At 37.4% G+C, this 20236-nt stretch overlaps 1 protein-coding gene across 6 annotated transcripts in view; it reads right to left on the reverse strand.

Annotated features, from left to right (window-relative positions):
* The window catches only part of XRCC4 (X-ray repair cross complementing 4), a 99943-nt gene that overhangs the window by 76983 nt on the left and 2724 nt on the right, over positions 1-20236 (reverse strand). For 2 of the 6 annotated variants that reach the window (XM_070743072.1, XM_070743070.1), the window contains exons 2-4: positions 14581-14678; positions 7955-8106; positions 5768-5958 (exon numbers count right to left, since the gene is read on the reverse strand). In XM_070743072.1, coding sequence (XP_070599173.1) covers positions 5768-5958; positions 7955-8093 — 330 coding nt within the window. In that variant the 5' untranslated portion in view covers positions 8094-8106; positions 14581-14678. Of the gene's footprint in view, positions 1-5767; positions 5959-7954; positions 8107-10827; positions 11052-14580; positions 14679-20236 lie in introns of those variants that run through there. The other 4 variants (XM_070743073.1, XM_070743074.1, XM_070743071.1 and 1 more) reach the window with 3 other exon arrangements.

Raw genomic sequence — 20236 nt, forward strand, 5'->3', positions numbered from 1 at the left:
GCGAAAACAACAGAAAGACTGACAGATGCATTTTAAAAGTATCTCCCTGATTGCATCAAGACCATGAAAAGAGCCGGGGTGGCGCAGCAGGTAGAGTGCTGTACTGCAGGCCACTGAAGCTGATCTGTAGGTCAGCAGTTCAAATCTCATCACCTGCTCAAGGTTGACTCAGCCTGCCATCTTTCCGAGGTGGGTAAAATGAGGACCCGAATTGTGGGGGCAATATGCTGGCTCTGTTAAAAAGTGCTATTGCTAACATGTTATAAGCCGCCCTGAGTCTAAGGAGAAGTGCGGCATAAAAATTGAATGAATGAATGAATGAATGAATGAACAAATAAATAAATAAGATTTTAAGATTTGTACTTCCATCTTCTAATTTCTGAAATCTTTTATGGGTTGTAAAAAAGTAAATGTAAAGATTAGATACATGCAAGGATAACAATATATAAACAAAAATTGGGATTAATTCAAGGAATTGCACTGGGAAAATATTTAAGCCCCCTATGATCCAGCTTCAGTTCAATTGTTGATCTTTATTTATGATGTCCTATAATCAATTATAATCAACAAAGACTCCATAATTACTCTTTCACTAAGGCCAAATGGTAGGCAGGGTGTTTATATACATGAGATTTAAATTTAATTTCACTTAAATCCTATTAATATTAAAAAATAAAATAAAACACAGTTTGAGTCCACTAGATAATGTTGCCAAATCAATTTTTTAAGGGGAAAAGTATTATGTAGGATTTTAAAGTTTTCCTTGCAGAAAATTATTTCTATTCAAGTGAACAAGCAATTGTAAACACCAAAAACTGTAGCACAGAGCATATGTTCCAAAACATGAAAATCATACTCACAGAGTGTAAGCTCTTGAGTAATAATTTTGGAAACATTTAGAGGTGAGGGGTCCTTGGTGCTCTCTAAGTTTGCTTATTTTTTTGCAGATGTTTCATTACTTAAATTAGGTAACATCATCAATACTAGGTAACATTTAGAAGTATATTTTTTTTAAAAAAAAATAGAAAATGTACCATATATTGAATCCATAATTGACTTTCTTGCTTCAATCACATTGAAAAATAAAATGCTGATGTAGGAAATATGAAACAAATTATTTGGATTTCTTTTTGAGCCAAATTTTTCATATGGCAGAAACTTATTTGGCTAAAAGCTTACTAATGTTCACAAGAAGCTACAATATCTGCCACCTGATTGTACCGAAAGATTTGCTAGTTCCAAATAATGTTTATCAAGAGCTCTTTAATCAATTTAATTGCCACCTCCAATGAGAAAGTCTCGCAGGAGTCCCATTATTTGCAGTGTGCAGAGAGCTCCTAGGTGAAGTACTCAGAAAGATTTACTTCCAAGTGGTCACCTACTTAGATCAAACAGTAAATCTCTGACTCTTGTTATGTTGTTTGTTTAGGTGGCAGCAGTTTAGCTGGCCAAGCCTCAATGGCCCCTTACTGAGCTCTCAGTGTGTGTGGCCCATATTGCCTCTGCAGCTGCTTTGACATACAAGCCCTACAGTGTACCAGGCCTATTGTTATTTTAAAATGATTCTCAGCCATTCGGTTTGCCCTTATCAGTCTAAAAACTTTGTAGAAGATGTTAAAAGTTTAAAAACTCGTGAAACAAAGCAACTTGGTTTTAAACAATCTGCTAATGATTAAATGCAATTCATCCTTATTATTTTTCATCTGAAGATACCCCATGTTCTTTTATTTCCAAGTTTAACAAGATCCAAGCAAACATATTAATGAATGCCATATTATATATCAGTTTAATTAACTCATTATATAGATTCAAACATAGAAACATAGAAACAGAAAAAGACCTCATGGTCCATCTAGTCTGCCCTTATACTATTTCCTGTATTTTATCTTACAATGGATATATGTTTATCCCAGGCATGTTTAAATTCAGTTACTGTGGATTTACCAACAATGTCTGCTGGAAGTTTGTTCCAAGGATCTACTACTCTTTCAGTAAAATAATATTTTCTCACGTTGCTTTTGATCTTTCCCCCAACTAACTTCAGATTGTGTCCCCTTGTTCTTGTGTTCACTTTCCTATTAAAACACTTCCCTCCTGAACCTTATTCAACCCTTTAACATATTTAAATGTTTCGATCATGTCCCCCATTTTCCTTCTGTCCTCCAGACTATACAGATTGAGTTCATTAAGTCTTTCCTGATACGTTTTATGCTTAAGACCTTCCACCATTCTTGTAGCCCGTCTTTGGACCCGTTCAATTTTGTCAAACCTAAGCAATGTTAGCAGAAAATTAATTTAGGATGGAATAGTTGTACAGATATAGCATTTATTATTTTAATTACAGTCACAGTAAAACAGAATTGGAAGGACTTTGGAGGCCTACTAGTCCAATACCCCTGCTCAGGCAGGAGATCCTATACCTAATTTGAGGGATGAAACGTCTACAAGAAAACAATCAAGCTCAGATAGCACCAAGGTAGGACACACTTTATTTCAAACTGTGCTACAAATATGTTCCTTTATTGAGAGCCTATACCAGTGATAGCGAACCTTTTTTTCCTCAGGTGCCGAAAGAGCGTGGGTGTACGCTATCGTACATGCGCGAGTGCCCAAACACATAATTCAATGCCTGGGGAGGGAGAAAACAGCTTCCCTCGCCCCCTGGAGGCCAGGAACATCCTGTTTCCCACCTCCCACTGTAGGGTTGTGTTTCGCCCACCCCAGGCTCCAAAGGCTTCTCTGGGGGAGGGTAAAAGTGCCTTCTCCCCACCCCTGGAAGCTCTCTGGAAGTCAAAAACACCCTCCCAAGAGCCTCTGTGTGAACCAAAAATCAGCTGGCCAGCACACACACATTCATTCATTCATTCATTCATTCATTCATTCATTCATTCATTCATTCATTAGATTTGTATGCCGCCCCTCTCCGTAGACATGCACATTGGAGCTAAGCTAGGACAACGGCTCGCCTGCCAGCAGTTATGGCTCTGTGTGCCACCTGTGGCACCCGTGCCATAGGTTCGCTATCACTGGCCTATACTAATGATGGCAAAACTTTTTGTTGCTGTGTGCCAAATGTACAGAACTCCCATGCGCCAGCACCCATAATGCAATATGCTGCCTACTTCATATGCACACATATGCACGTACCCTCCACACGTACCTGCACCCCCCACTGCACATGTGTGAATACACTGCATATGTGCCCCTGCATTCCATTTTGGATCAGTCACAGGAGAGCAACAGGGGCACTGCTACTTGTTCTCAGTGGCTGGAGGGAGGGCATTTCTTGCTTTTGCCTGGAATACTGGAAAAGAGATCCCCCCCTTCTAGCCACCAAAAACAAGCCAGTGCAACCCCTCCTTCCCCCAAGGGAATGTACCTGCTTCCTGGCTGGCACACGCCTTACAGTCCTTTGGCATGTACTCCGATCCTTCAGCAGCATTGCTTGCTCTCAGTAGCTGAAAGGAGGGGGGAATTTCTCACTTGTGCTCGGGATTCTGGAGAAGAAACACACACACCCCTTCCAGCTACCAAGAACAAGCAGCCCTGCACTGATGCTCTCCTAGGTCTGTGCAGTGATTCTGAACTCAGCTGCTTGGAGCCAGGATTCTGGTGGCGAAGCTTCACCCAAGCTCACCACCGAGAAGAAGCAGTGCTGCTGCTTCTTCTTTTCTAGGGTGCCCAAGCTGGCCAGGCATTATGGACTGCAGACGCCCATTGCTGTAGGCTGGAAAGTTGGAGCCATGCAAGAAGCCCACCCAGGCAGGGAGGGAGGGAAGCCCTGCCCAGCCGGTCCTGACTGACAGCTCTGCTCCCTTAGGAAGTGACAGCCGGGATCCTGTCTCCACGTCTTTAGGCACATGACCTATTCTTTGCCTGCATGCGCCAGATACCAGGCCAAGTGGCCAGCGTGCACGCACACAGCAGAAACAGGACGATCATGTAGCTTATTTACATTTGTGCCTCACACCACCCCCTGCACCCTGGGTGGGTGAGGCCTTAATTAGGACTAATTTTGTGGGTGGGGCTTAATTTGATTGCTTGCACTCAAAAATGTGCTAGGGCTTCTTTTCAAGATTAGGTATCTTTTTGGAGAAACATGGTAGATTGAACCTGTGCAGTCATCATCATCATCATCATCATTTATTAGATTTGTATGCTGCCTCTCTCCGAAGACTGTATATAACATATACAACCATGTTTGTGGTATTTAGAGGCTGTTCAACTCCATAAGATTGGGTAGCTTACATTGTTAAAAACAATTTAAAAACAGAGATCATATGAGTCAGGAAGAAAATATAATCAAGTATATATCCTACTAGGGGTTAGCACACCCTTTATCCAAGCTCAAAATGCCAATAGTCAGGTTTTCTCTGATTTTTTGAAAATCACCAATATAAGAACTTTATAGATGTCTGGAGTGATGCTGTTCCAAAAGACAGTCTCAAAAGACAATCTTCCTAAGTCCCAAAAGATGGCATTGTTTAGTTTAAAAAAGTAGAGCACACCATTTACTTCGTTTAAATCTGCTGTTTCTTTTTATTGCTTTTATTCTTCTCATGTACATAAGAGCATCAAGCTACTATTAAAGATTGCATCCTTTTTGTAGAAGGTTATCGCTTTACAGTAATGTGTTTCTGCAAAGTTTGTTCTTGCCTGGGGCAAGTTGGTTTTGAACCTGCTATTTGATAGGTCTTTTAGAATTCTGTAATTCACTTTGTTGTTTTCCCTATTGTTCTTTTAATTCTTAATACATATGCACTAACTTTCCTAATGGGTTTGCATGCATTATTTGCTTTTACATTGATTCCTATGGGAAAAATTGCTTCTACTTACAAACTTTTCTACTTAAGAACCTGGTCACAGAACGAATTAAGTTCTTAAGTAGAGATACCACCGTATTTGCTTAAAAACCATAGCAAAGAAACTTGTAAAATTAGACATGATTCACTTAACAACCATCTTGTTTAGACATGGAAATTCTGATCTCAATTGTGGTGGTAAACTGGAGAGCATATTTAACAAGAGATCTACATAAATGCACACGATAGAGATTTAATAAAGTGATACTGATCAATGATATTGATCATGTTCTATGTAGTATGATTTTCATGGTCCCTTGATGGAAAAAGGTAGACAAAAAGTAGACATGTCAACAATGTACATTGGTATGGATCCCCCTCCCAAATTCTTGGTATTGATGGACTTGAAACTTCATTGGGTAAAGTTAGGCACTGGGTCAATAGGACTGGTATAGTAGTTCTTGACCACTGTAAGTTTGTCTAAAATACTTTAGAGATTTGGCAGAGTATAAATATAGGAGATAAATAAATATATCCTGTAATATACATAAATAAATATTTGTGTATATTGAAACAAATTTAATATTGTTTCAAATCACAGCAGTGTGTGTGTGTGTGTGTGTGTGTGTGTGAACACACACACATGCATCTGTTTATATATCTATGGTTGTACATATAGATTCATTCTTAACAATGAATCCTGCTTTGCAAAAGTTTGGAACTGAAAAGTCAGCATAATTTTTATTCTGACTATAAAATTTAAAAAAAGATTCTCATAAGCACAATATTTCTTACTCATATTTAAAAACAAATTATTAGGCTAATAATTCTGTACTATACCAGAATTTATAATTCCTAAAGTTAAAACAAAGGTCTAAACATCCATCATTCCTGAAGATTTGATGTTGATTTTATGACATAAAAATGGATAAATAAATAAATAAATGCAACAAAGCAATACTTACAGTAACATCTTTCAAATTCTTTTCATATGAGAAATGAATTGATTCTCCATTTATTTCTTTTTTAGAAATATCAAAACGGTATGCATCGGAGAATTCTTGGTCAAACAACAGTACTTTTTTAAGTTCTTCTACATATTTTTCTTGTTTCATTTCCATTTCAGCAGCCTCTCTAGAAATCTCTTCTTCAGACACTAAAATGCAATAATTCAAAGAAATAGTTTGTTGAGGTATAAATAGACAGATTTGAAACACATTTCAATTTATTTGAAATCCAATTTTCTAAAAGTATAACAAAAATATTACATGTTTTAGATTTTCTTTAAGATAGTGAAAATGCAAGAGGTCTTCCTAACAAGGAACCTCTTATACCATATTTTTAAAATTGAGCAAACATTTTACAGATCACAGCCCTGTGGTTATATTTTAAAAGACATTTAAAATGCAAGACAATTGAAGTAGTCTATTTTATAATACAATGGTACCTCGTGATACGAACCCCTCGCGATACGAACACTTTGAGATACGAACCCGGGGTTCAGAAATTTTTTGCCTCTTCTTACGAATGTTTTTCGCCTTACGAACCCACCGCAGATCTCAAAATGGCGCTACGCTGGGCACCGCCGCCCGGCTGTCACCTTTTAATACAGCCGGGGGGCTTCTTGGTGTCCTCCTGAACCCGAACCGTGGTCTGCAGGAAGGACGTCTTTGTGACGTCAAAGCTCCGCCCATGGAATTCCCTATTGGGATTCCCCACCTCCTTTCCAGCCTCCAGATCAGCCGAAAACGACGACGGCGATCGCAAAAATGGCACTCCACTGGGCACCGCCACCTGGCTGTAACCTTCTGAAACAGCCGGGCGCTTCTCGGCGGCCTCCGGAACCCGAAACCGAAATTCCGGGTTCGGGTTCAAGAGAACGCCGAGAAGCCCCCCGGCTGTTTTAAAAGGTGACAGCCGGGCAGCGTCGCCCAGCGGAGCGCCATTTTGGGATTTTTTTCCCCCTTGCACTCATTAATCGCTTTTACATTGTTTCCAATGGGAAACACTGTTTTGTGTTACAAACTTTTTGCCTTACAAACCTTCTTCCGGAACCAATTAGGTTCGTAAGACGAGGTATTACTGTATATAGTTATATGTAGAAATGGTTACCAACTTCAAAAGATCATTATGGAAGAAACACTATCATAGTTACCAGTAATGAAGGTGCAAAGTATCTCCAGTACAATAATCAGAGGACAATTCGCTACCAGTTTGCTTCCTCCCACACTGCACGGGCAAGCCTCATGGGCGCACACATGCTTCATGCATGTAAGCATGTACAATGCCAAAAAAAAATAAAAATGCCCCCTCCCAAGGCCAAAAACAAGACGGCAATGTGTTCGGTTTCTGTACATGTGCACAAGAAAATAACCTCGGAAAAAAATTCCCCCAAAAAATAATTATTAATTTTTTTAAAAGATTGTGGCGCCCACAGACCAGTTCCGTGACATCATTGTGACATCTCCAGCAGTTTGCTACTGGTTCAGATGAACCAGTCCGAACCCACCTCTGTCAGACGATCTCTAAATACCAATCACTAAAGAACATAAAGAAAGCTATCAATGTATTTTTAATTGTGACTGGGGCTTCTATCAATATTTGGATAGAGACTGTAGATACAGAATACTGTCCAGGATCAATCTCTGATCTGTTCAAAGATGGTTGAATAAAAATTCACTGAAGTTTTATAATATGTAATATTGTAATATTTATAGTGTAATATGAAATTAGATATTTACACAACTTGACAGAAGAATATAATTTGGATGTTAAATTAGCAATCTATAAAATATAGATTTTAGAATAATCTATAATCTCTACTGATTTTATACAGTCTTTGGAACCCAATTTTAGATAGATCGGTTTCACTCTTTCCAACCAGAATAAGTACCTGCAATGAGGCAGAAAAGGGAAAATTTGCTTCCATAGTTTCTGTCATACTCAGAATCAGCTCTAGAGTCTCTTCAGGGAACAAAATACAATTTTATCAATTAAAAAATAATTGTGAGGATAAGGAAAACTTCAACTTGGGTGGTGGTGGTCAATAAAATATTAATAGAAAAGGGGGAGTGAGGAACCCATTAATTTATCAATGTTAGTAAGTCATACAGTAATTTATCATATTATACTTCAAAAAAAAAATATTATACCTCTTCCAATCCACGCCGATTGGCCATCACTTAGTATAAGATCAAAACCCATACCCAGATCTTTGCACCAAGCTATTTGCAGAAAGTATGTTGTGTCTGGATCAGAAACAGGACACAGCTGCCTCACTTTCTTCTCCATATTTTTCTAGTCACTGTTTTTTTTAAAAAAACAAGTTAAACGTTACAAGGATAGCATAACATATATTTCCATTTCAGTGAATATAAGCAAATTTCAAATATAAAATTCACAAGCACTGCTGATCATATCTCTATAGATTAATGCAAACATGTAGGGTGAAATAATTTCATCTTCCTATAAACAGTAAAATTTATTTTTTAAATATTATTATGAAGACATATTAGAGATTTGGGTGTTTAAAAGAACGTTTTTATATTCAAAAATTGAATAAGTAACAATTCAGTATTGCAGAGACCTCAGTATTATTAACCATAAAATAGATACTTTAAGTATATTATTTAATGTATCTTAAAATTGCTTATGTATGCCATATTCAATTTTAGATGTAAAATCTATGTAAACTTATCCTTATTAACTTTAATAGGGGATGGGGATTGGTAGCACATTTATGCGCTGGTTTGAATACTTTCCTGTAGAAGTTCTCAGTCAGTATTGGTAGAGTGAGAAGTCCAGCCATCAAGCTGCTACTCTGTGGTGTGCCACAAGGCTTGGTACATTCTCTACTCCTTTTCAACATCTATAAGAAATCCGTGGGTAAGATCATCCATCACCATGAGTTGAGTTATATACTGTATGCTGATGACACCCAACTCTATATTTCTACACTTGGTGACTCAAGTAATGCTGCCCTTGCATGGTGCCTGGAATCTTTGGGGGCATGGATGGGAAACAACAGGCTTCAACTGAACCGTAGTAAGACCAAATAGCTTTGGGTACTTGAGGCTATGGGATCTGGGACTTTTCCATCTTTGACTCTGGATGGGATGGTACTGCCTCAGAAAAACTTGGTCCGCAACCTGGCTATTCCCCTGAACTTGTGGCTCCTTTTCGAGGAACAGGTGACAGTCGTGATTAAGAGTCTTTGCACAACTTTGTATTGTGCACCATTTGTGGCCTTTCCTGGATTCCCTGCACTTAGTCACTCAGTTTCTAGTCATCTCATGACTGGACTATTGTAATGCACTCTATATGGGGCTATCTTTGAAGAGCATTCAAAAAGCTACAGATGATGCAGAGGGCAGCAGCGCAGTTAGTTTTGGGAGCCCCAAGCATGGCCCCTGTAACACCACTGCTCCACACATTGGGTTCATTATCACTCTGCTTCCGGATGCAATTAAAGCTCTTTAAGTCCAGGTTACTTAAGAGACTGTCTCACCTCATTGGGATTGGCCCATACCACTTGTGCCAGCAGAAGAGGCATGTTGCAGGTCCCATCAGACAGAGTATAGGAATATATGATAGGAGTATTTAAAGATCAGATCTTCCCATAAATTTATAGACAATATATGGGTAAAAGACATTAGTTCACTCTGGAAAATGAAGCTCGCACAAAGATTTTAAATGGCACACATATCTTCATAACTCCACAGCTAACAATGGAACACCATCTTTTGGCTGTGGCGAGGAGGGCGTTTGCCCAGGTTCACCTGGTGCTCCAGTTGCGACCCTATTTGGACAGGGAGTCATTGCTCACAGTCGCTCATGCCCTCATCACCTCGAGGTTCGATTACTGCAACGCACAGTCGCTCATTCCCTCATCACCTCGAGGTTCGATTACTGCAACGCACAGTCGCTCATTCCCTCATCACCTCGAGGTTCGATTACTGCAACACTCTCTACATGGGGCTACCTTTGAAAAGTGTTCAGAAACTTCAGATCGTGCAGAATGCGGTTGCAAGAGCCATTGTGGGGCTTCCCAGATTCGCCCATGTTGTTGTTGTTGTTGTTGTTGTTATTATTATTATTATTATTATTATTATTATTATTATGTTAATATTTTGTCTCCAAGTTTCTGCTGTTGCCCCTAGTCTAATAAGGTCACAGGGATAGTATTATCCATGTATGTAGCCTAATGACACAACACATTCCATGTAACTGAAGACATATCAGAGGAACTAGCACTTATAAAATAAAAAGCATATGTAAGATCTTTTCAAAGATCCATGAATATCTTCTATCTACTTAGGATCCAAACCTATCATTACAATTCATGGCTTTGCAGAAGTTCCTAGAAATATAAATATGAATGTTCCTGAAAAGCACCAATTTCTTCAGAACCACATTTCTCTTTTAAATTATTCTAAAAATATACAGAAAAAGTACACTAAGTGCATTTTTTAAAAAAAGAGTTGTTCATAAAATAAGCTATAATTTATTCAAATGCATTATTGTGATTTTCCCTTAGAAAGTATTTAAATAAATATTATATTTAGCTTGCTTATTTTTGACATAAAAAAAGACATTTAGAATTCCACACTAGCTTTTAAAAAGTGTTTAATATATATGGTGGCAATTGAATTATTGGTAGAATTTTCATTTTATAATGCTATCACTGTTTAATTAAGATAACACATACAAAACCAAGCATTTACCAACATTTGTTTTGAAGATAATGAGAATGAATGTTTACCCTGCATTCTAGTACCACACAGAATAATCATTGTCAAATGGATTGAAACGACTTTCAAGGAATAAATAATGACACGTCTATAATCTTATTTGCAGTCGCTGTAGAATTAAAAAAAATCCGTGCCAATGTGCTTTAATCATTACAGGCATTTTTAAAAAGAATGATGATGGTAATAGAAAGGCTAGTCATCTCTCCTAATTGCACAAAATAATCATATTTCATATCCATATCTCAACATAGGACAAGTAAGAAACAAAGACTGACTTTCAGGTGGGAATAGCAGAGTTCTACCCAAATTTGTCCATCACTAGCTTTATTGAGAAAAACCAGACAGTTAGCGATTGAATTGCTCATCTTTAGAACTTTGTGTATTTAGTGGTTGGCATCTATGATCTTTATTAGGCAATGCTTCCTTCTGGGAGAGAATCAGCTGTTGGCTGGCATGTAATTAGTTGGAGTCTGCTCCCAAACAATGACAGTCCACAGTTCTGATGAATAAACAAGACAGTTTTTTTTAATTAGCTGACAAATTATTTTGTATGCTGTTTTGGGTAACTCTCAAGCACAACACAGAAGCCAACTCTTGGCTTCCTTCACTGCACTACAGAGTGTCATTGATATTTCAACTTCAGCTTTTCATTTCAGGCTTGCATAACTCTTTTGCCTAAGAAAAAGGTTTAGTAACAGGTGCCTCAGACATCATCCATTCCACTATGAGAACATGCAAATCTAAATGAAAAATATATTGCAACTTTAGCAGTTACATTCATAGCCCAATCCCAGGAGGTACATGTAGACTGGTCACTGAGGAAAGTGGTGAGTTATATAAGAAAAACCTGAATAATTAATCATGCAACATTAATACTATTTCTTGGGAAAATATACAATACATAAATTATGGTGTAAGGAATCCATCCGTCTTATCGTCTAGTTTCCTGGTACCTCAGAACATTGATAAAAGCATTATCTAATATGGAAAACATGAAAAGTATAAGCATCTACTAGTATTTAATTGGAGGTTTAAAAGATTATTTAGAAAGGATTATTATACCTTCTCCATCTGCATCTATGTTGAAACAGTTATTTCATGGCTTGTTTTACAGTAATATTTTAGAATAAAGACCTCTTTAGATTAAAAAAATAAAATTTCACGTATCCTTTCATTTAGAATTTAGAACTTTAAAACCTAGAAAACAATAATAGTCTAAAAATTCTCAAAATCTTATGTTAAGTCTAGAGTACAGATTTAATATTTTTATAAGTGTTAGAATCAAGGGTGAAATTCAAAATTTTTCCCTATCAGTTCTGTGGGAGTAACTTGGCAGGCATGGCAGGGGAAGGACACTGAAAAATCTCCATTCCCACTTTGGGGCCAGCCAGAGATGGTATTTGCTATTCAAAATTTCTGCTACTGGTTCTCCAGAACCTGTCAGAACCTGCTGGATTTCACCCTTGGTTAGAATGTTTCCAACTTCTGCCACATCCCAACCTCTTCCATATCATGCTTCTTTTGCAACTCTGAAAGTTCTATTAGTAGAGGCTCTCAAAGTGGGGAAAATGGATGGAAGTTTTGGTGGAAAATGTTACTATTTTAAGACTTTAAAGAAAAAGGATTGTAATAGAGATATTATTTTACAATAAAATTAACTCTTCTCCCATTTTTACAGTTCCTATATTTTGTTCAAATAAGCCACCTTGAGTTGCTAGCAATATAAATTTAATAAATAATAATAAATAAATAAATTGCACTAATGTAAACAAGGATAAAGAAATTTCTCTTGTTTTTGCTTAATCATAATAATTTGCTTAAACCTGATAATAATAATTTTGAATACTATAATCACAACCACAATTTTATTTGAAAAAACAGACTTCATTGGTTGGGGGTTTGGTGTGTGTGTGTGTGGAGAAGATTGGGAAATATTGGACATGAATAAGAACAAATGAAAAGAAAAGAGATAAGATATTTTCTCAGTGTAAGAAAGCTCTTTTTGACATATAAAAGCTTCTTTCTAATGAACTGTAGTATTTTAAAAAGTCTAAAGCAGTTTATTGGAATTCTTCTCTTGCCTATTATAATGGATGCAGACTGAAAACAGAAACTGCACTTCTACTCTAATTTATTATACAGTAAATCATATTGAACAAACAGCAGCTATTGTTTTATAAAAGATAGGATCAAGACAGAAATCAAAACCCTCATAAATATTACAGTCTGGACTAGGGAGTTGCTGATGGACACTTCCTACATTTCATTTATTAATTAGTTATTTATTAATTAGATTTATAGGCCGCCCTTCTCCAAGCGGACTCAGGGAGATTTACAAGGATAAACACAATAATAAAATGCAATTATAAAATACAATATAAAATCCTAAAAATAAACATTCATTCTTCGTACATTCATAGCAGCTGGTCGGAGCAGAGTATAACGCTGAATGGCCCCAAGCCATTGAGCATTTAGAAGTTAAACTTCTCAACAAACAAAACAGGGAGTGATGGAATCCTACATGTCAGTTAATCAGACACACCATAGTAAGCAAGAGAATCAGTTTGGTATACAGTGATCCCTCGAGTTTCGCGATCTCGATCTTTGTGAAACGCTATATCGCGATTTTTCCACCCGATGACATCACTCTCTTCCTTCCTCATCTTTCTTTCTCTCTCTCTTTCTCTATCTTGCTTCTTCCTCTCTCACACTGTCTTCCTCCCTCTCTCATCTCTTTCTTTCCTTCTCTCTCTTTCTCTATCTCTCCCCCTCTTGCTGGCGGGCGGCGGGCGGGCGAGCGGGGGCATCAGCGAGGAGCCTTTGCGTGGGCGGCTGGGAAACCCCGATCTTCGTCTGCTCGCTGCTGCTGCGCCGAGCAGATCAGCTGCTGGGCGGCCGAAGGAACCTTCCCTGGGTCTTCCCCCTCTTGCTGGCGGGCGGGCGAGCGGCGGGCATCAGCGAGGAGCCGGGGTTTCCCCTTTGCGTGGGCGGCCAGGAAGACCCAGGGAAGGTTCCTTCGGCCGCCCAGCAGCTGATCTGCTCGGTAGCGCAGCAGCAGCGAGGAGCCGAATCGGATTTCCCCTTTGCGTGGGCGGCGGGGAACGCAAACTCCACCATCTACGCATGTGCAGCCAGAGAAAAAAAGGGCGCGCATGCGCAGATGGTGTTTTTACTTCCGCAACCCTACATCCCGAAAAATCGATTATCGCGAGGGGTCTTGGAACGGAACCCTCGCGATAATAGAGGGATCACTGTAATGGTAAACTGGCCCAGAAACCAAGAAATTGTTAATTCTAAGCTTGCCTTAAGCATGAAAAAACAGCTGGATAACATTGGACCAGTCATACTCTCTCAGCCCAATTCACCTCACAAGATGGAAAATGGGAGGCAAGAGTATTAGGTATGTTCACTGCCTTAAGTTCGCATGCACACACACACACACATACACAGTAGAATAAAAATCTGATCATCATCACCTAGCGACAAGGAGATAATTTTAAAAATATACTAATGCGCAGAAATGGACCGACTAACTATGGAATTGAACAATCAAAAGGACTCAGATTACTATTCTACCTGGAAAAAGTGGTATAATTGGTCACAAAAAAGAAATGCAAATCAATAATAAGAGATGGAACATTATAAAGAAATATGGGTACAAATGTATAAATATATAATATATCAATGTGAATGCAAATACACTGCTCAAAAAAATATATATAAAGGGACCACTTAAACAACAAAATATAACTCCAAGTAAATCAAACTTCTATGAAATCAAACTGTCCACTTAGGAAGTAACACTGATTGACAATCAATTTCACATGCTGTTGTGCACATTCAACTTTGTACAGAACAAAGTATTCAGTGAGAATATTTCATTCATTCAGATCTAGGATGTGTTATTTGAGTGTTCCCTTTATTTTTTGAGCAGTATATATAGATATTAACCCACCTGAAAGTATCAAGATGTAAATATTGAAAAAAATCAATAAAAATATAATTTTAAAAAGTCTGATTATCATCACCTGCTTTTTCTCATGCTTGTTCCTTCAGCCTTTGGTCTTCCGCCTTTGGTTTTAACCCACTGCCCTTAAGCTTTTGGATAAATACGTAAGAGAATAGTCTGCGGAGAGGGGCGGCATACAAATTCAATTAATAATAATAATAATAATAATAATAATAATAATAATAATAATAATAATAATAATAATAATAATAATCTGCTGATTACTCTTCCATTGTCTTCTTTCGTGTTTTTATTCATTTCTTTCAGGCTTTTGAAACTTAAATCAGCCATAATAATCTTAGAATCTCTCATAAAACATCTGCAGAATTTCCCACATATAGCTGTGCAAGCCTCAATGTCTCCCAATTTATTTCGAATCATCCTGTAAGGTTGTATTCCATACTTAAAAGAAGAAGAATCACAGATGGAATCCATTAGGTTTCCCCAAGAACATAAAAAGCTTTTGCAAATACTTGAGTATTGGCAGCATACAAGGTTCAGAATCAAACTAAGTATACACAATATAACTCTGCCAGCAATAGCTGCATAAGTTTTATTATGACAGGAAAATCTTAATAAGTTTGAATCATTGCTCAGAACTTCACCAAGCAATGAAGGATTAACATCCTCTATAAGGCCAAATAACTATGATAAGTAATTTCATCAAAATTTGACAGGAAGATATGCTTGTCCAAAATATGAAATAAAATGATAAATATCCTTGCCAAAACATGGACAAAAATAACAGGTGCTTATTTTTCAATATTTGTCATATTAATGACAATTTTAATTGTGTAAGTTTCAAATTCAGTCCAAATGTAGACTTCATCATGTAGACCATAAATACTAAATTCCAATTTATTAACTACACATAATGTTTTATATACAACAGAACTGAAGTTTATAAGGATGGAATCCCTAAAAACAGCACCCAAACCCATTAAAATGATAATTTTTTGCTGTTAACACCATACCTTTTATAATTAATGATCTGAATTATTCAAAAATACCTGTAATGCTACAATGTGTTAAAATAACTACCTTTCTGAATTGTATTTCTTTTCCATTTTATATTAATTTAACATCAACTCAATATAGCACTTATTACAAAGTAACTATAATATTGATTTTCTCAATAAAAATGTACACTGTGCATTAAATGAAACTGTAAAGGAAAAAAGGCATGTGGATATGATTTTTTAAATATTCCTTTTGTCAAAACATCTGAAAAAGCTTAAATTAATATTAATATAAATCTCAGTCCCTAGCAAATTGTGTTGTGAATTTTTTTTGGAACTATCGAAGGCACCCAAAGTTAACACTTATCAAAAGCTTGAACTCAGCTATGATCCATTTCCTGCCACCTGTATTCCACTGTGTACTGAATGAATTTAATTTGCTCTTTTATTTTCAGTCATGTGACATTGCTGGATCATTTTAAATGATTTTCTGTTAAACATTCAAATTGGACTGTACCAATCCAATTGACTGTTTATTTTTACATAAAAGAAACCATAATTAATATAAAAAATAGAAATAATATTGGGTGTGGTCTAAATGTAAAATCAACTTATAAAGAAAATAAATTATTTTTCATTTGAAAAGGAAAAAAATAACATAATGACAGCAAGATAGAGAATGTTCTCTCCTAGATCAAAAGAGAGGGATCTTTTTCAAATATAGAATAAGACCTGATTTTTTTTTCTTAGCAATCCGAAGTATCCAAGAGACTATAGACACTAAAATACTATTGATATATGATGTAATATTCCAAATTGCAGAGAGAAGAATTGTAATGACCTTAACAATGTAAAACTGCTTAGTCATGGTGAATATGCATAATGTAATGTAATCTGATTGGCTGATAAAGGTATATATATGTGTGTGTGTGTGTGTGTGTGTGTGTGTGTGTGACATGGTTTTTTGCTGAATTTGAAAATTAAGGGAGATTAAGATAGATCTATTTCGACCTTATTTTGGCCTCATCAGCTAGCCATACACACTGGGACTTGAACCTTTGAATACATTATGTGTGTGTGTGTATATATATATATATATATATATATATATATATATATATATATATATATATATACACATAATGCACCTTTGAATAGGTGTGGCTTGTGGCTTGGCTTGAAGGCACGGTGGCTTAGTATGGTTTAGAGCGGTTTATGAATTAGTGTGGCTTGTGTTGGCTGAAGACTTGTAGCTGAATATTATAACTGAGAATAGTAGATAAAGAATTGTGAGTGCTTTCTTTAGTAACTGCTAGAGATATAGTTACAGTTAGTGTAGGGCTACCAAAATTTTTACTACCACACTGTGAGCGTGGCTTATGCAGGATGCCCTGCATTTTCTTTCAACATCTTTCAGTGCAAATTGGGTGCTCTGGGGTGGAGCCCCATTTTTGCTACCCCACTGAATTCCCCCCCGTCTGGGGAGTAGCCCACCCCTGGCTACAGTGTAAATAGTTAGTATAGGTTTGCTACGAAAGAAGTAAATATTTTTCTAAGAAACTCTACAGTATGTGTCTCCAATTATCTTCAAGACAAAGGTTCCTGATATCCTGGTCTGAGACAGGCTGGTTCGCTGATTTGGCTATCTGGGTGGGCTAGCTTCTGCAAAACGTCACTCCAACATATTACATATATAATAAAATATTTTTATATATATTATTAAAAGGTTCATTATATCCAGGTTCATATCTTGGAGATAATTTTTATAATTATAAATAATTTATAAATAATTAAAAAGTCATCTGGATCAAAAATGAGATAAAAAGAGAATCAGTACTTTAGAGTGATAATATATTCCTTTCTCGCCCCCTTCCCTTCCATTCCTTCTTTTCCTTTCAGGATTAATGTAAGTATTTTAGGTTAAGAAAATATATTGCTGAGGTAGATCATTATTAGTTTCTTGGCTTGTTTAGTAGAATCATTATAAGTTCTTGGAGAGTGGTAGTGCTGAAAAAGAGGAATATCGGTTGCAGAAAAAGGCTGGACTAAAAGATGAAGAAAAGAAGAAACAAGACGAAAAGAACGTCAATCTGGCAAAAGTTATATCATGCTGTGCTGGACAAGAGTGAAAAAGGCAGGCATAGTCTGCAGAGTGATGTCATGTTAGGACAATGTGTACAGTAAGGGATTAAGTCAACCACTGGATGTACTTGACTGTAATCAAGGATGAACTCGTCTGTGGATACCATCATTTGGAATCTGGCAAAGATAAGCACAGTATGATTCAAGTGTAAATAATGGCACAGACTCATATCAGTGACATTCAGTAAAAAGGCAAGAATTGAAGAAAGGAAGCATTAGAGGAGCTGAAATAGATTAATATGCATAACAAGACAAAAAAGATCAGAAAGCTGCTCTGTACCCAGGAACAAACTGGATTTGTATAGGTGCAGCTGGAACATGAGAAAGATAGCTGTAAAGAATTCTACAACTTTTTAACAAACAATGTATTTGTGCCAGTTCTTATTTATGTAAACATAATTAGTGTAAACATAACTAATTTTATAAAATTAGTTAATATATAATAGTTAATATATAATATATCCTAAGATTTTTATTAATATTGATTGTTTCTTCATTGCTTATTTGACCGCTATGACAATCATTGTGTTGTATCACATGATTCTTGACAAATGTATCTTTTTTTTTAATGTACACTGAGAGCATATGCACCGAGACAAATTCCTTGTGTGTCAACTGACACAGCCAATAAAGAAGAATTCTATTTGGAGAATAATCAAAGGGAAGACAACAGCACCAAAAGAGGGTGTGAATAGGCAATCAAAGTTCTGCCTTTTTTATTATGGCTACAATGTGCATGGCCACACATTAAAAAGAAGTGGGACTTTAATTTTCCAGTTACGCCCACCACTTTATTGCCACTGATCTCCCCAATGTAGGAGCTGGTTCTGTTGGTGGCCTTTGCAGAAATGGAAAAGGCCAGCTGAGCAGAGATTGAGAAAGAATATTTTTTCCCCTAATTTATTACCTTATCTTGTTTCACAGAAAAAAATGATTATTAAGAACAAAATGTTTGTTGAGGCAGAAGCATCAGTTTCATCATCACTGATGTTTAAACTTATTTGGAAGTGTTCAAAAATATCTGGAAGGGTCAATATGGGAGACATTATATATTTGAAGATTTTTTTAAAAAATGGCAAAATATTTCATTAAAGGCTTATGAATAAATTCAGTAACTATGAGATAATAGCAAATAAATGTATGGTTTTTAAAATGGGAAACAGTATATTAAATGATCAGTTTTTAAAATCATATACCAAAAGCCAGTGGAGAACATCCTCTAAAGATCCTTTTTAGGCCTTTGTTTCAGATTATAAATTATCTGAAGTTAAGACTGACAAATCATATGGTCAAGTTACATGAGATTAAAACTTGTGTATGAACATCAGGCAATTAAATTGAAAATCTGGTTCGATAAAAGTTAGTTTATAATGATGCATAGGAACAAAATTTCCAACTTTGAATATACTGTATACTTATAATGACTAAGCAGGAAAAAATATCTAGGCCATGGCAGACAGCCTAAAGGAAGCAGTATGAAAGCTAAAGAAAATGATTAAAAGATGCACATTAATACAAGATTTGGTCACCATGTCCGTATTTATGATTTATTTAACTAATGTTTATTTCTGGGTAGTTTGATGTTGAAATTCTGCAAAATACCGGAAAGGAAAAAAAATTCAATTCTATGAGTAATGGAGCAAAAATTCAACTGCATGGCAAAGGAAAATATAGTGAAGTACTGTAGTCACTAATTTGGAAGCCTAACAATAAAAGCAATTTGACAATTAAGTTAAGTCATTTAATTATATAGATCAAATCAAACATAAATAAAATATCTTCAAAAGATATCAATATACCAAGTTACGGAGCAGAATACATTCAGACAAAGACATCACCTTTGCATCAATCTGTTCTTTAAAACAAGTCCTGAGAAGAGTTACTAATTCACCTCTCAGAACTTTATAAGAAAATACAAGTTCCTGTGACAGTGTATTTCTGTCAACTAGTTCATGAATGCCAATACACTGTACAGTGAACCCTCGAGTTTCGCGTCCTCAAGTATCACGAAAGGGCTATTTCGCGAGTTTTCAACCCGGAAGTAAACTCCACCATCTGCGCATGCGTGCCCTTCCACGCATGCGTAGATGGTGGAGTTTCCCCGCCGGGCAGAGGCTTCCCTGGGTCTTCCCCCTTCCCCCAGAGGCTTCCCTGGGACACCCCAGCTCCGCTCCCCAGCTGGGAAGCGGCCCCAGCAACAGCGTGGGCGGGCGGGCGGTGCCCGCGCGCTTGGGGACATCCCAGCTCCGCTCCCCAGCTGGGAAGCGGAGCTAGGGAGTCCCCACCGCGCGCGCGTTGCTGGGGAAAGCGCGCGCGCTTGGGGACATCCCAGCTCCGCTCCCCAGCTGGGAAGCGGATCTAGGGAGTCCCCACCGCGCGCGCGTTGCTGGGGAAGGCGCGCGCGCTTGGGGACATCCCAGCTCCGCTCCCCAGCTGGGAAGCGGATCTAGGGAGTCCCCACCGCGCGCGCGTTGCTGGGGAAAGCGCGCGCGCTTGGGGACATCCCAGCTCCGCTCCCCAGCTGGGAAGCGGATCTAGGGAGTCCCCACCGCACGCGCGTTGCTGGGGAAAGAG

This window comes from Erythrolamprus reginae, chromosome 2, assembly GCF_031021105.1.
Source record: "Erythrolamprus reginae isolate rEryReg1 chromosome 2, rEryReg1.hap1, whole genome shotgun sequence".
NCBI lineage: Eukaryota > Metazoa > Chordata > Lepidosauria > Squamata > Dipsadidae > Erythrolamprus > Erythrolamprus reginae.